The 12,916-nt window shown below is 45.2% G+C and overlaps 1 protein-coding gene across 1 annotated transcript in view; it reads right to left on the bottom strand.

Moving 5' to 3' along the window:
• The window catches only part of CDC123 (cell division cycle 123), a 263,700-nt gene that overhangs the window by 243,872 nt on the left and 6,912 nt on the right, over positions 1-12,916 (bottom strand). Inside the window, exon 3 of the mRNA XM_063926879.1 lies at positions 8,672-8,732. Within this exon, the coding sequence (XP_063782949.1) occupies positions 8,672-8,732 (61 nt within the window). The remainder of the gene's footprint in view (positions 1-8,671; positions 8,733-12,916) is intronic.

Below are 12,916 nucleotides of genomic sequence, written 5' to 3'. Positions count from 1 at the left end.
ATATGTGTCTTTTTTAATTATATGTGTGTTTTTGTCATTGTTCTGTCGGGTGGTCTTCAGTATGCCGAATGTCGGGATCCCGGCGCACAGTATACCGGCGCCGGGATCCCGACACCCGGCATACCGACAGTTATTCTCCCTCGTGGGGGTCCACGCCCCCCCTGTAGGGAGAATAAATAGCGTGGCGCGTGTAGCGAGCCTGCAAGGGGCTCCTTTGCGCTCGCCACACTGTCGGTATGCCGGCGGTCGGGCTCCCAGCACCGCTATGCTGGTCGCCGGGAGCCCGGCCACCGGCATACCGTACTACACCCATTCGGTCTACACTGGATACACCAATTGCTTCATTTTTAACTTTATATTATTAAAATCGTATGTTTTATCATTTCATTACTATTGTATTCTTATGACATTTCTAAGAGTGCACCCACAAAAGAGTCTTCTTTCTCTCCCATTCCAATTACCATATCAAAACCTGCCGGCAGGAAGAGTAAGAACTGGCCAAGATGAAAATCCACAGTAGAATACTGTCGACTCTCACACCAAGAAACATATTTCTTCCATATGCGGTGGTAATGTTTAGATGTTATCACCTTCCTGGCCTTGACCATAGTCGAGATAACCTTTGCGGAAAGCCCTTTCCTGGCTAAAAATCTCCCTTTCAACCTCCATGCTGTCAAACGAAGCCGCGGTAAGTCTGGATAGACGAACGGCCCTTGCTGAAGATAATCGTCTTGAAGCGGCAGAGGCCAGGGCTCCTCGAGGAACATGGCCAGGAGGTCCGTATACCAAGCCCTGCGAGGTCAATCCGAGGCAATGAAAATTGCCTGAACGTTTTCCCGTTTTAGTCTTTTGAGAACCCTGGGAATGAGAGGAAGTGGATGGAACAGATAGACGAACTTGTAAACCCATGGCACCGTCAGAGCATCCACCGCTGCAGCCTGTGGATCCCTCGTCCTGGAGCAGTTCTTGTTGAGGCGAGAAGCCATCATGTCGATCAGCAGGCAGCCCCACCGTTGAAGCAACAGTTGAAACACCTGCGGGTGAAGGCCCCATTCCCCCCGGGTGCAGATTGTGTCTGCTGAGGAAGTCTGCTTCCCAGTTGTCCACTCCCGAAATGAAGATGGCCGACATGCCCTGGCGTTGCGTTCCGCCCAGAGGAATATCCTGTACACTTCTTGCATTGCGGACCTGATTTTTGTTCCTCCCTATCAGTTTATGTACGCCACCGCCGTGGCGTTGTCCGACTGGACCTGTATGGCCTGTTGTTGAAGGAGGTAAGAGGCTTGCAGAAGGGCATTGTAAATTGCCCGGAGTTCCAGAATGTTTATCGGAAGAGAAGCTTCTTGGGGCGACCACCTTCCCCGAAACTGAGCCCCTTGCGTCACAGCCACCCAACTGAGGAGGCTCGCATCCGTTGTCAACAGAATCCATGACTGAATTCCGAACTGTCGGCCCTCCACTAGGTGGGAGATCTGCAACCACCATAGAAGTGAGAACCTTGCCTTTGGGGAAAGGGATATCCTCTGGTGCATGTGGAGCTGTGACCCTGACCACTTGTCCAGCAGGTCTAGCTGGAAAGGACAGGCACGGAATCTTCCTTACTGAATAGCCTCATAGGAGGCCACCATTCTGCCTTGTAAGCGGATGCAATGATGCACCGAGATCTTGTGCGGTTTCAAAACAGAGCAGACCACAGACTGGATTGTCATGGCTTTGTCAATAGGCAGGAACACTTTGAGACACCGTGTCCAGTATCATCCCCAGGAACTGAAGCCTCTGCGAAGGTTCCAGCTGTGATTTTTGGAGATTGAGAATCCACCCTTGACTTGTGAGAAGTAGCGTAGTCAGGTTGATGCTTTCCAACAACCGAGCCCTGGACACAACTTTTGAGGAGATCGTCCAAGTATAGGACAATGTTCACCCCCAACACGCGGAGTTGCAACATCATCTCCGCCATAACCTTCATGAAAACTCTTTGTGCCGTAGAGAGACCAAAAGGCAAGGCCCAAAACTGGAAGTGGCTGTCCTGCAGTGCAAATCTGAGATAAGCCTGATGAGGTGGCCAGATAGGGATATGAAAGTACGCATACTTGATATCCAGGGATACCAGGAACTGCCCTTCCTCTAGGCTAGAGACCACCACTCTCAGAGAACCTATTTTGAACTTGAAAACCCGTAGGTACGGGTTCAGAGATTTGAGGTTCAAGATCGGTCGTACCAAACAGGCTTGAATAAAATCCTTTGTTTCGAAGTAGAGGGGGGACTGGGACAATAACCTGCGTTAACAGCAGTTTTTGTATGGCGTCTTGCAAGGTAACTCTTGCCACAGGTGAAACTGGTAAGCCCAACTTGAAGAATCTGTGAAGAGGGAGTGTTTGAAACTCTAACCGGTATCCTTGTGAGATTAGGTCTCTCACCCAAGGATCCCGGCAAGACTCCGCCCAAACCTGTTGGAAATATTGCAGTTGAGCACCCACCTGAAAATCCCCGTGCAGCTGGGGGGTCAACAGGCACGCAAGGGGTTTGTTGAGGAAAAACCTGAATTCTGCTCCAGTGATCCAGCAGCCGCTGGTCTGCGAGGTTTACCTCAATTTCCTCTAGCTGCATTTGAGGCACCCCTGGCCCTGCCACTGAATCGGGCCACACGAAAGGACTGTAGAGAGGGGCCCGGGTAAGCCCGTCTAGATGGAGGTGGACTTACCAGCCATTGCTTGTGAAATCCACTTGTTTAGTTCCTCACTAAACAGAGCCTCCCCCGTGAAGAGAGGATTCTCCACGCCCTTTTTGGACTCGCAACCGCTGTCCACTGTTGCAGCCATAGCGCCATGCAAGCCGACATAGCAATAGCGCGTGAATTGATTAGACCAATCTCCTTGACTGTCTCATTCATGAAGTTAGCAGAATCCTGAATATGTTGTAGGAGTGTCAGAAGTTCATCCTGAGGCATAGTGTCAAAACCCTCTATCACAGTACCAGACCATTTAACAATGGCCCTAGAGATCCAACCACAAGCAATGGTGGGTATTTGTGCTACTCCCACTGCAGTGTAAATGGATTTGAGTATAGTCTCAATCTTACGATCAGCAGGGTCCTTTAAGGAGATAGCACCAGGTACAGGCAGTACAATTTTACGTGACAGCCTGGACACTGAGGTATCTACAGCTGGAGGATTCTCCCACACCTTTCTATCCTCAGGGGGAAAAGGGTAGGAGATTAGCAACCGCTTAGGGGTTTAAAATTTCTTGTCAGGATTAACCCACGTCTCTTTAAAAAGTGTAATTAATTCCTTAGAGACAGGAAAGGTGGCAGTAGACTTTTGTTTTACATTAAAAAACAATTCCTCATCAGGCTCTGCCTCTTTATCAGGGATGTTCAGGACCTCCCTAATAGAATAGATAAGTGCTTCCACACCCTGAGACAGAGTACTGTCTCGTTTATCAGCCTCTACTTCCCCTTCTTCCAAATCTGGCATTTCATGATCAGAGTCAGACTGGACCACTTGGGGCAGCGCACGTTTCTGAGAAACAAGCATAGGGGGTTGAGAGGCAGGTCTGAGATCAGAAGTCTGAACCAGAAAATCATCAATAGATTTTTTTTAAACACTTGTCTTTCATGCCATTTCAGGTGACATGTTAGACATCATCCCTTTAATTGAATCCAGCCATTCTGGTTCCTGTGCGCTGCTTCCCTGTGAAGGGAGACTGCACTGAGCACACAACAGAGACCCCCTGGGGTGGGGGAAAACTTTGTTCTAAAGGACTGAAATATAACTATCTTGCCAGACATGTTTATACAGCAGAACACACATACACAGGAGCAGTGAAATATACAGTGACCCAGATTACAGCCTGGACGGAAGGGAGACAGAGAGGGAGATAACCCAGAACACTCCTGCTTCAATCAGCCAAAGCAGTGCTTTGCCAGCCAGAAACTAGATCCTTAGATAAGGTAACTAGCTTATTTAGACCAGGCATGTCAAACTCGTGGACCTCCAGCTGTTGTAAAACTACAAGTCACAGCATACTTTACCAGCTGATCGGTGGAAGGTATGCTGGCAAAGCATGCTGGGACTTGTAGTTTCACAACAACTGAATGACCCCGCTGGTACCAGTTTGAGGTGCTTTTGAGGGTCCTTGGAGGAGCAGCACTTCCCCGCACGCAGCCTGGACTGTGATGCAGCAGGAAATGGCGCCTCTGAGCCCTAGTCCCCCTCTCATGGAAGCCCTGCCTCCTTAATGGCGCGCGGTCCCTGTACCTTATTATACTGGCAAGTCTCTCTAAGTTTACAGAAAACGGGGTTAAAACCCCTTTGCTGTGTCAGCGCCAGTGTGGGTATATGCAGTTGGCACCGCAGCGCTGTGTGCTCGCTGCGCCCTTATGCCGCCATGTGAACCGGGGACCTGCTAACCAGGACCCCGATTCCTGTACTCACCACACTAGCGTCTTCAGCTCTGTTTGGGGTGGCGTGGTTGGAGTGCGTGCACACCCTGGGGGTGAGCGAAACAACACCAAAGGAGCTATGTCCTGTCATCGGAGATCCGGACCATTAAACCTTCAAGAGGTTAGTTCAGTCTCCCCCATAAGTCCCACGATGCAGGCAGACTGGTGCCAGCCAGTGCTGCCTGAAAATAACAAACTAAAATAAAGTTTTGAAGAAAACTCTCTGGAGCCCCAGAGAATGCACCTGGCTCCTTGGACACATTTTTAAAGTGCCAGGCTCCAATGGACCCCATCTATACCCCATGGTACTAAGACCATCCCAGTATCACCTAGGACGTTAGACAAATTTACCTGTTTTTGGAGTGAGAGAAAACCAGAGCTATTCTTTTTTTAACCAATATGTGAGGCACTGTCCTTACTGTTACAACAATTAAAGTGCTGATACGGCAGCTGAACATGCCCACCTCGCAGCGCGATTCACTGATTTTTTTTACGCCCTGGAATCACCGATTTTTATATTGTGCTACACACACAAAAAATCAGCAAGCCTGGTGCTGCTGTAATTGCAAATTATTCGCAGCAACAAGTAATTTGCAGGTAAGTGAATCGACTCCCAGGTCTTGCGTTTGTCACGCATTGGTGTTTTCTTGCAAGAAATAGTGTGTCTATATTTGAAATCGAGCATTATATATAAGGTCGGGATTCAATTACCCACGGTAAATTACTGTGGATGAAAAAGAAGGTAGCCTCAGGCTTTAACACCCAGGGCTAATTAATTGTACTACCTTTTAAACCAGATAGGTTTGTTAACACCTGTTAGAGTATTAACATGCGTTAACACGGGTTAACTGGTATTAACACGCAGAATCCTTGAAAAGTCCACGGATTCGCGTGTGAACAGAATTGCAGCACCCGTTAACCCGTTCGTTATCAGGATTTTTTTTTGCCCCACTGTGGCAGGTGAACAAAAAATCCCAAAGAACACCTGAGTTCGGGGATAACTGGGGGAACATTTAGCCGGGGTAATCTACCGCTGCTAATTGAATCCCTGGCCTAAAATGTCACACATTTCTTCCATTTCTCAAACTCTGTGGCAGATGTATTAACCTGGAGAAGGCATAAGGAAGTGATAAACCAGTGATATGTGCAAGGTGACAAAGGCACCAGCCAATCAGCTCCAATATGTAAATTAACAGTTAGGATCTGATTGGCTGGTGCCTTTGTCACCTTGCACATATCACTGGTTTATCACTTCCTTATGCCTTCTCCAGGTTAATACATCTGCCCCTCTGTTCCTAAGTTCCAAGATCAATTTTGGCAGCAGGTTTGAAAAAGGGAAGTGTAGCTATCCTTAGGCAACGAATAATGAGCTGTGTTCTATAGCAGTTAATGCACCTTACTTTTTTTCCCCTCACCTACTATAGAGAGCCATCTGTGTGATACAGCCTTTATTTTCCAGCCTCACAACTACAAATACTTACCTGTAAGTAAAATCACCTACGACATTTACATATTACCCTAAACTGGTCTGTATTTCCATTCTTTTCCTACAACCTACAATTCTCCTTTCATTAAGGGGCAGACTAAATTGGGCAAGTGGTTCTTACCTGCTGTCAAATTCTGCTTCATCCCCTACTATCCATGACCCTGACAGGTAAACTTTACAATAACACAACCATAAAACAGGCTAGCCATTCAGACTGCAAACACAGTAATCAGCACCAGGGACCCAATACATACAGACCATCTCTCCTTGTTTGTACAATCTCTTGAAGGCCTTAGACATTGTTTTTAAATTGACAAAATATATTATTTAGGTCACAGTATACTACCACGTTCCATAGCAGCAGTTTGCACTTCTGATCATTAAACGCTGACTGGAGTGCTTACTCATCTACATTGACTTTTTCATTATTTTTTATCTGATCTATGAACTATAAAGCTTGGAGTTTTACTGTGTACTTGTGTACAGAGAGCATATCTTTATATAGCTGCAAAGAAGCCTACTTTTTCACATAATAGTCTTGTTTTCATCAAAATGGTTTTGTTTTTTAATTTCAATATGAATGCAATCAACTGCAGAAAACAACTAAATACAAATGAATTTCTTGCACTACATTCCAATGGAAAACACAGTTGCTGCTGTACAGTGCATCTGGAAAGTATTCACAGCGCTTCACTTTTTAAACATTTTCTTATGTTACAGCCCTATTCCAAAATGGAAAAAATAAAATTTTTGTCCTCAAAATTGTACACAAAGATGCATCCTGTTTCCAGTGATCATCCTTGAGATGTTCCTACAGCTTAATTGGAGTCCACCTATGGTAAATTCAGTTGATTGGACATGATTTGGAAAGGCACACACCTGTCTCAATGAGGTCCCACACTTGACTATGCATGTCTGAGCACAAACCAGGCATGAAGTCAAAGGAATTGTCTGCAGACCTCTGAGACAGGATTGTCTCGAGGCACAAATCTGGGGATGGGTACAGAAAAATATCTGCTGCTTTGAAGGTTCCAATGAGCACAGTGGCCTCCGTCATCCGTACATAGAAGAAGTTCGGAAGCACCAGGACGCTTCCTAGAGCTGGCCGGCCGTCTAAACTGAGCGATCGGGGGAGAAGGGCCCTAGTCAGGGAGGTGACCAAGAACCCGATGGTCACTCTGTCAGAGCTACAGCATTCTTCTGTGGAGAGAGAGGAGAACCTTCCAGAAGGACAACCATCTCTGCAGCAATCCATCAATCAGACGAAAGCTACTCCTTAGTAAAAAGCAGTAGCACATGGCAGCCCGCCTGGAGTTTGCCAAAATGCACCTGAAGGATGCTCAGACCATGAGAAACAAAATTCTCTGGTCTGATGAGACAAAGATTGAATTCTTGGCGTGAATGCCAGTCGTCATGTTTGGAGAAAACCATGCACCATTCATCACCATCCCTACAGTGAAGCATGGTGGAGGCAGCATCTTGCTGTGGGGATGTTTTTCAGCGGCAGGAATTGGGAGACTAGTCAGGATAGAGGGAAAGATAAATGTAGCAATGTACAGAGACATCCTGGATGAAAACCTGCTCCAGAGCGCTCGACCTCAGACTGGGGTGATGGTTCATCTTTCAGCAGGACAACGACCCTAAGCACATAGCCAAGATATCAAAGGAATGGCTTCAGGACAACTCTGTGAATGTCCTTGAGGGGCCCAGCCGAGCCCAGACTTGAATCCGATTGAACATCTCTGGGGAGATCTGAAAATGGCTGTGCACCGACGCTTCCGATCCAACCCGATGGAGCTTGAGAGGTGCTGCAAAAAAAGAAAGGGCGAAAATGCCCAAAGATAGGTGTGCCAAGCTTGTGGCAACATATTCAAAAAGACTTGAGGCTGTAATTGATGCCAAAGGTGCATCAACAAAGTATTGAGCAAAAGCTGTGAATACTTATGTACATGTGATTTCTTAGTTTTTTATTTTTAATAAATTTGCTAAATAAATTCTCAAAAAAACTTTTTTCAGGTTGTCATTATGGGGTAGTGTGTGTAGAGGGAAAAAAAGAATTTATTCCAGTTTGGAATAAGGCTGTTACATAACAAAATGTGGAAAAAGTGAAGCGCTGTGAATACTTTCCGGATGCACTGTATGCTGCAAAACTGAATTTGTTATACTTCATTTTTAGATAAGAAAGAATGTGGTATATTTACTAAATATTTTAAATATTTTTTATTTTATTTTCAAAACAGACGGTCATCGACTGCTTTGAAGGCTGGATTTCAAAAAAGGCAACAGTAATGGGCCCTACTCATTTCCCGATGCGCCGCCGAGGTGCCCGACGGCCGTTACGGCCGACGAGCGACCCGGCGGCGGGGGGGGCAGTGACGGGGGGAGTGAAGTTTCTTCACTCCCCCCGTCACGCGGCTGCGTTGAAGTGCAGGCAAATATGGACGAGATCGTCCATATTGGCCTGCATGCACAGCCGACGGGAGACCAGCGATGAACGAGCGCGGGGCCGCGCATCGTTCATCGCTGGAGTCTCCACACTGAAAGATATGAACGAGTTCTCGTTCATTTATGAACGAGATCGTTCATATCTTTCTGAAAATCGGCCAGTGTGTAGGGCCTATAATATGCAGAGAATCAAGCTTGTTTTGCATATATTACTATTGCCCTTTCACAAACCTATATTTAGTAAATACATGCTTATATCATAAATACTGCAGTTATTCAGTATGTAACATTCTACTATACCTGCACCTCTTCTTCCCCATTAATGTTGAGGTCTGTTTGAGAACATCCTGGAGAATCTTCCCTGAACATGCAAATAAAAGAGACAGTTGCGAGTTACACCCTGTAATGCACTGACGCAAGAAAGGAACCAAATAGTCAAAGTCCTCAAGCAATCTTTCTGAGCAGGAATGGCCTCAGATGCAAGTGGTTCATAAATCATACACATGGAACCTGTGGATCGAAGGATGACACAAGAAGGCATTACTTTACAGGAAATCTAAATATGTATTCATTTAGCAGTTCATTCATAAGGAACCTTATAACGCATGCTGTGCTCACAATGTGTAAAACAAACATACATAAAGGGGATAACAAAGTACAAATATTAGGAATAAATGGAAGTCAGGTGGTCACTGTCCCAAAGAGTTTACACTTTCTTAGTAGGAGGTAGGCACAGACAAAGGAATATGTATAATAGGTATAGTTATTATTGGCAAAATCAGAACAGTCATTACTTATAGGTATCTAGATTGGCAAAATAAATAAATAAATATGTGAATCAATAGAACAGTAAAGATATGTTTCCAATATCAAAAAACTGGACAACTAAGTGCAGAGGGGTGGCTATCCTCTTCCACACCAACTTACAATACTCTATTCGTAGGAAGTTTCTTGATCCTGAAGGCAGATTTATATTGCTAGATGTATTTACTGACAACACTGTATATACTCTCCTTAATCTATATGCACCCAATGTCTCGCCTGACTGCTTTTTTGCTGCTCTTTTAACGACGCTCCTCACCTGGGGCGACCAAAATCTGATTGTAGGCGGGGACTTCAATCCGGTAGTCGACCCATCCATGGACAGATCCAGAGTAAGTACCCGCACTGCTGCCCTCCTTCTGCACACAACTGGACCTACTTGACCCGAGGCGTATATTTCACCCTACCCAGAAAGACTTCTCTTTCTATTCTCACCCTCACTCATCCCACTCCTGCATTGACTACATCTTTACTTCTACCTGTCTTTTTCCCAAGCTTACCCTCACGTCAATTGCTGACATCATAATTTCTGATCACGCCCCTATATCTTTACACATTCAACTAACTTTGCCTCATCGCTTTTCCCTATGCTGGCGATTTCCTGCATACCTACGCCATTCCACTGATTTCCTTCTTCACCTCAGACAGTCCTGGCTTAAATACACTTTAGATAATAGCGACCAGAGTCTAGATGTACCACTATTTTGAGGTGCTGCTAAGGTGGTCCTTAGGGGACATGTTATGTCTTACACTCACTCCAAAAGGAAAAAATTCTCTTCACAATTATAGACACTAAGTGCGACACGACACCCCCGCCAACAAGAAGGCTTATCTTTCAGCCAAACTCATTTACAACACTTTCCTCACTGAACAAGCTCAATTATCTTATGATTACCAGCGGAATAGGTTTCATAAATGGGGTAACAAATCGGGCAGACTGTTGGCTAATTTGATTAAATGACCCAAGTCCCGTATGTGGGTCAACGCCATTAAAGTTTCAGGGAAAATAGTCTCAGACCCCGTTACTATTTGCACTGAGTTCATGCACTTATATCACTCCCTATATGCCAAAGGCCCTGATGATATGGATACGGGCCGCTCTTTTCATGAAGAGGCTAATCTACCCATCCTCTCCCAAGAGGAGAGAGACCTCCTGTAGAGCCCAATCACAGCTGAGGAAGTTACTGACACTATTAAAAGCCTGCCGAATAATAAGAGTCCCGGCCCAGACGGCTTTGGCGCGGAGTTCTATAAAATGCTTTGGGAAGACTTAGCTCCCACTCTTACATCCCTCTATAATCTTATCCTTACCTCCAAACAGACCCCAATCAGGTTCAATGAAGCTAAGATAACTGTCATAGCGAAACCTGGTAAAGACCCTTCCTTAACTAGCTCTTATAGGCCAATTTCCCTCCTTAATCAGTACTTTAAGGTTCTGACTAAACTAATGGCTATTCGCCTGCAGATGTATCTCTCTCGATTATATCAACTGCGCAGTTGGGTTTTATTAAACATAGATGGTGCAAGGTATTAGGGCTGCTCTGGCAGGTATCACCCACTCTCATAACATTGTAAATAACATTCTAATTAACCTTGACACTGGAAAGGCCATTGACAAGATTGCCTGGCCTCACCTTGATAGTGTAAGACTCTATCAGCACTTTGGGGAGAAATTTTGTGGCCTTGTTAACTCCCTCTACACCTACCCTACCGCGCAGGTGATAGTTAACAATGTCTCCTCCATTCCCTTTACCCTTGAAAGCAGGACTAGGCAGGGATGTCCTCTCTCCTCTTCAATCTAGCTTTAGAACCCTTTATACGTTATATCATCACTTTATCTGTCTTTAAGGGTATAAAAATAGGCACTCAAGAATTGAAAATCATAGCATTTGCGGATGACATTCTTCTTCTCACCCTAAGCTGTCTGTCCCAGCTTTGCAGGAAGCTATAGCGCGCTTGCCTTCCTTTGCTGGATTTTCCATCAATTATGATAAATCGAAGGCCCTAGCCATATTTTGTCAAGTCACATTAGGGTGGGACACCCCCTTTCCGTTCCGATGGGCTCCTACTCACATAACTTATCTTTGTATTTTATTACCTTCTGATCCCGCCCTCCTCTACTACTACAACGTTCATCCTATCCTCACTAAAATTCAAACCGAATTCGGTCTCTGGCAAAATTTACCACTTAACCTCCAGGGTCGCTGTAGTCTTCTTAAGATGGCCAGCTTCCCAAAATTGCTCTATGTCCTCCAAATGGTCCCTATCCTGCTCACGAAATCTGATTAATCCCTCCTCAACTCATACATTTCTAAGTTCATATGGTCCTATAAGCGGCCCAGAATAAGCTTTCTTAAATTGTCCCAGACAGTACAGAATAGAGGACTGAATTTGCCAGACATAGAGCAATACAATAGGGCATGTCTTCTCCACTTTGCTATGGACTGGCTTAGGGACACAAACGTTTTTACTGACTCAACATTGGATTCCCAATTTTGCGCCCCCCCCTATCCCTTAGCTATATCCTACATGCAAGTAACACTAGTCTGAAATTACCCCACCTTGACAATCTACTTTGACGTCCACTATCAAGGCACGGAGAATGTCTAGGAAATCATTAAGTCTACACTACTTTCATTATTTCTCCCTTTTACCAGTAATTTGGATTTCCAAAATGGGCAGGCCTCATTTCCCTTAAACGCCTGGCACTCCACAGGGATTACACACGTTCACAATATCTTTAACTCTATGAACAAGCCACTTACTTTTGCTGAAGCAGTTGACAAATATGACATTAGCCCCCTTCCCAAATTCTACTATTTTCAGGCCTCCCATTACCTGCAGTCTGTTCTGTCTCAACTGTATAAGCCGGACTTTCTTAACCCTTTAGATACGCTTTTACACTCTGGCACGTACTCCATCTTGACTATATATGTCCGAATTCGCACAGAAATTATACCCACTTCTGACCTCGCACAACTACATAAATGGTCCTCTTAAATCCCCTCTATGTCTCCTGAAACAGTGATGGATAGTTTTGCTACATCTCTGAGGCTTATTCCAGCAAGTATCTATCAGGAAATGTCGTACAAGATTTTGCACAGGGCTTACATATCTCCTAAAAGAAGCCATTTAATGGGCCTTTCTGATTCGGCGAAAAGCCGACATTATGCACTGCTTTTGGCACAGTCCCCACATACAAACATTTTGGAGTGGCCTACAGACGTACAATTCTTCTGAGCTAGGTATACTCTTTCATTGTACTGCCTCATGGGCCCTCTTTGGTCATCTCCTTGACCAGCCACACATTCCTTCTCAAGACAAAAAACTAGTGGTGCTTTTTTCGGCCGTAGGCAGAAAATCCATACTCCAGCAATGGATACACAACACTCCTCCCACTCTACCCATGGCAACCTCTAGACTACTTTTCCTATACACAATGGAATTGGCTGGAAACGGCTCTTAATATAGAGATCCTGACTCCTGCACTGTTTCAATGCTGGGGAAAGTATATTCATAAGTTGCCCACTCCCACAAAATTGGCTATCCAACAAAGCTTTCACTGTACTACATGGTACTGTCATCAACTTTTGGATAATAGACCTCCCATTTCCCTCCCATAGGCTTCCAATACGCTTTGTCTCCTCCTGTTCTCTTCCTTCTTCTATTGACTTCCTATATACCCTCCTTGACTCTTCTTAGAACTCCATCTCTTACATTTTC

Source organism: Pseudophryne corroboree, chromosome 6, assembly GCF_028390025.1.
Source record: "Pseudophryne corroboree isolate aPseCor3 chromosome 6, aPseCor3.hap2, whole genome shotgun sequence".
In the NCBI taxonomy this organism is placed as follows: Eukaryota; Metazoa; Chordata; class Amphibia; order Anura; family Myobatrachidae; genus Pseudophryne; species Pseudophryne corroboree.
The sequence above is the reverse complement of the archived record's forward strand: the minus strand, read 5'-3'. Positions and strand labels throughout refer to the sequence as shown.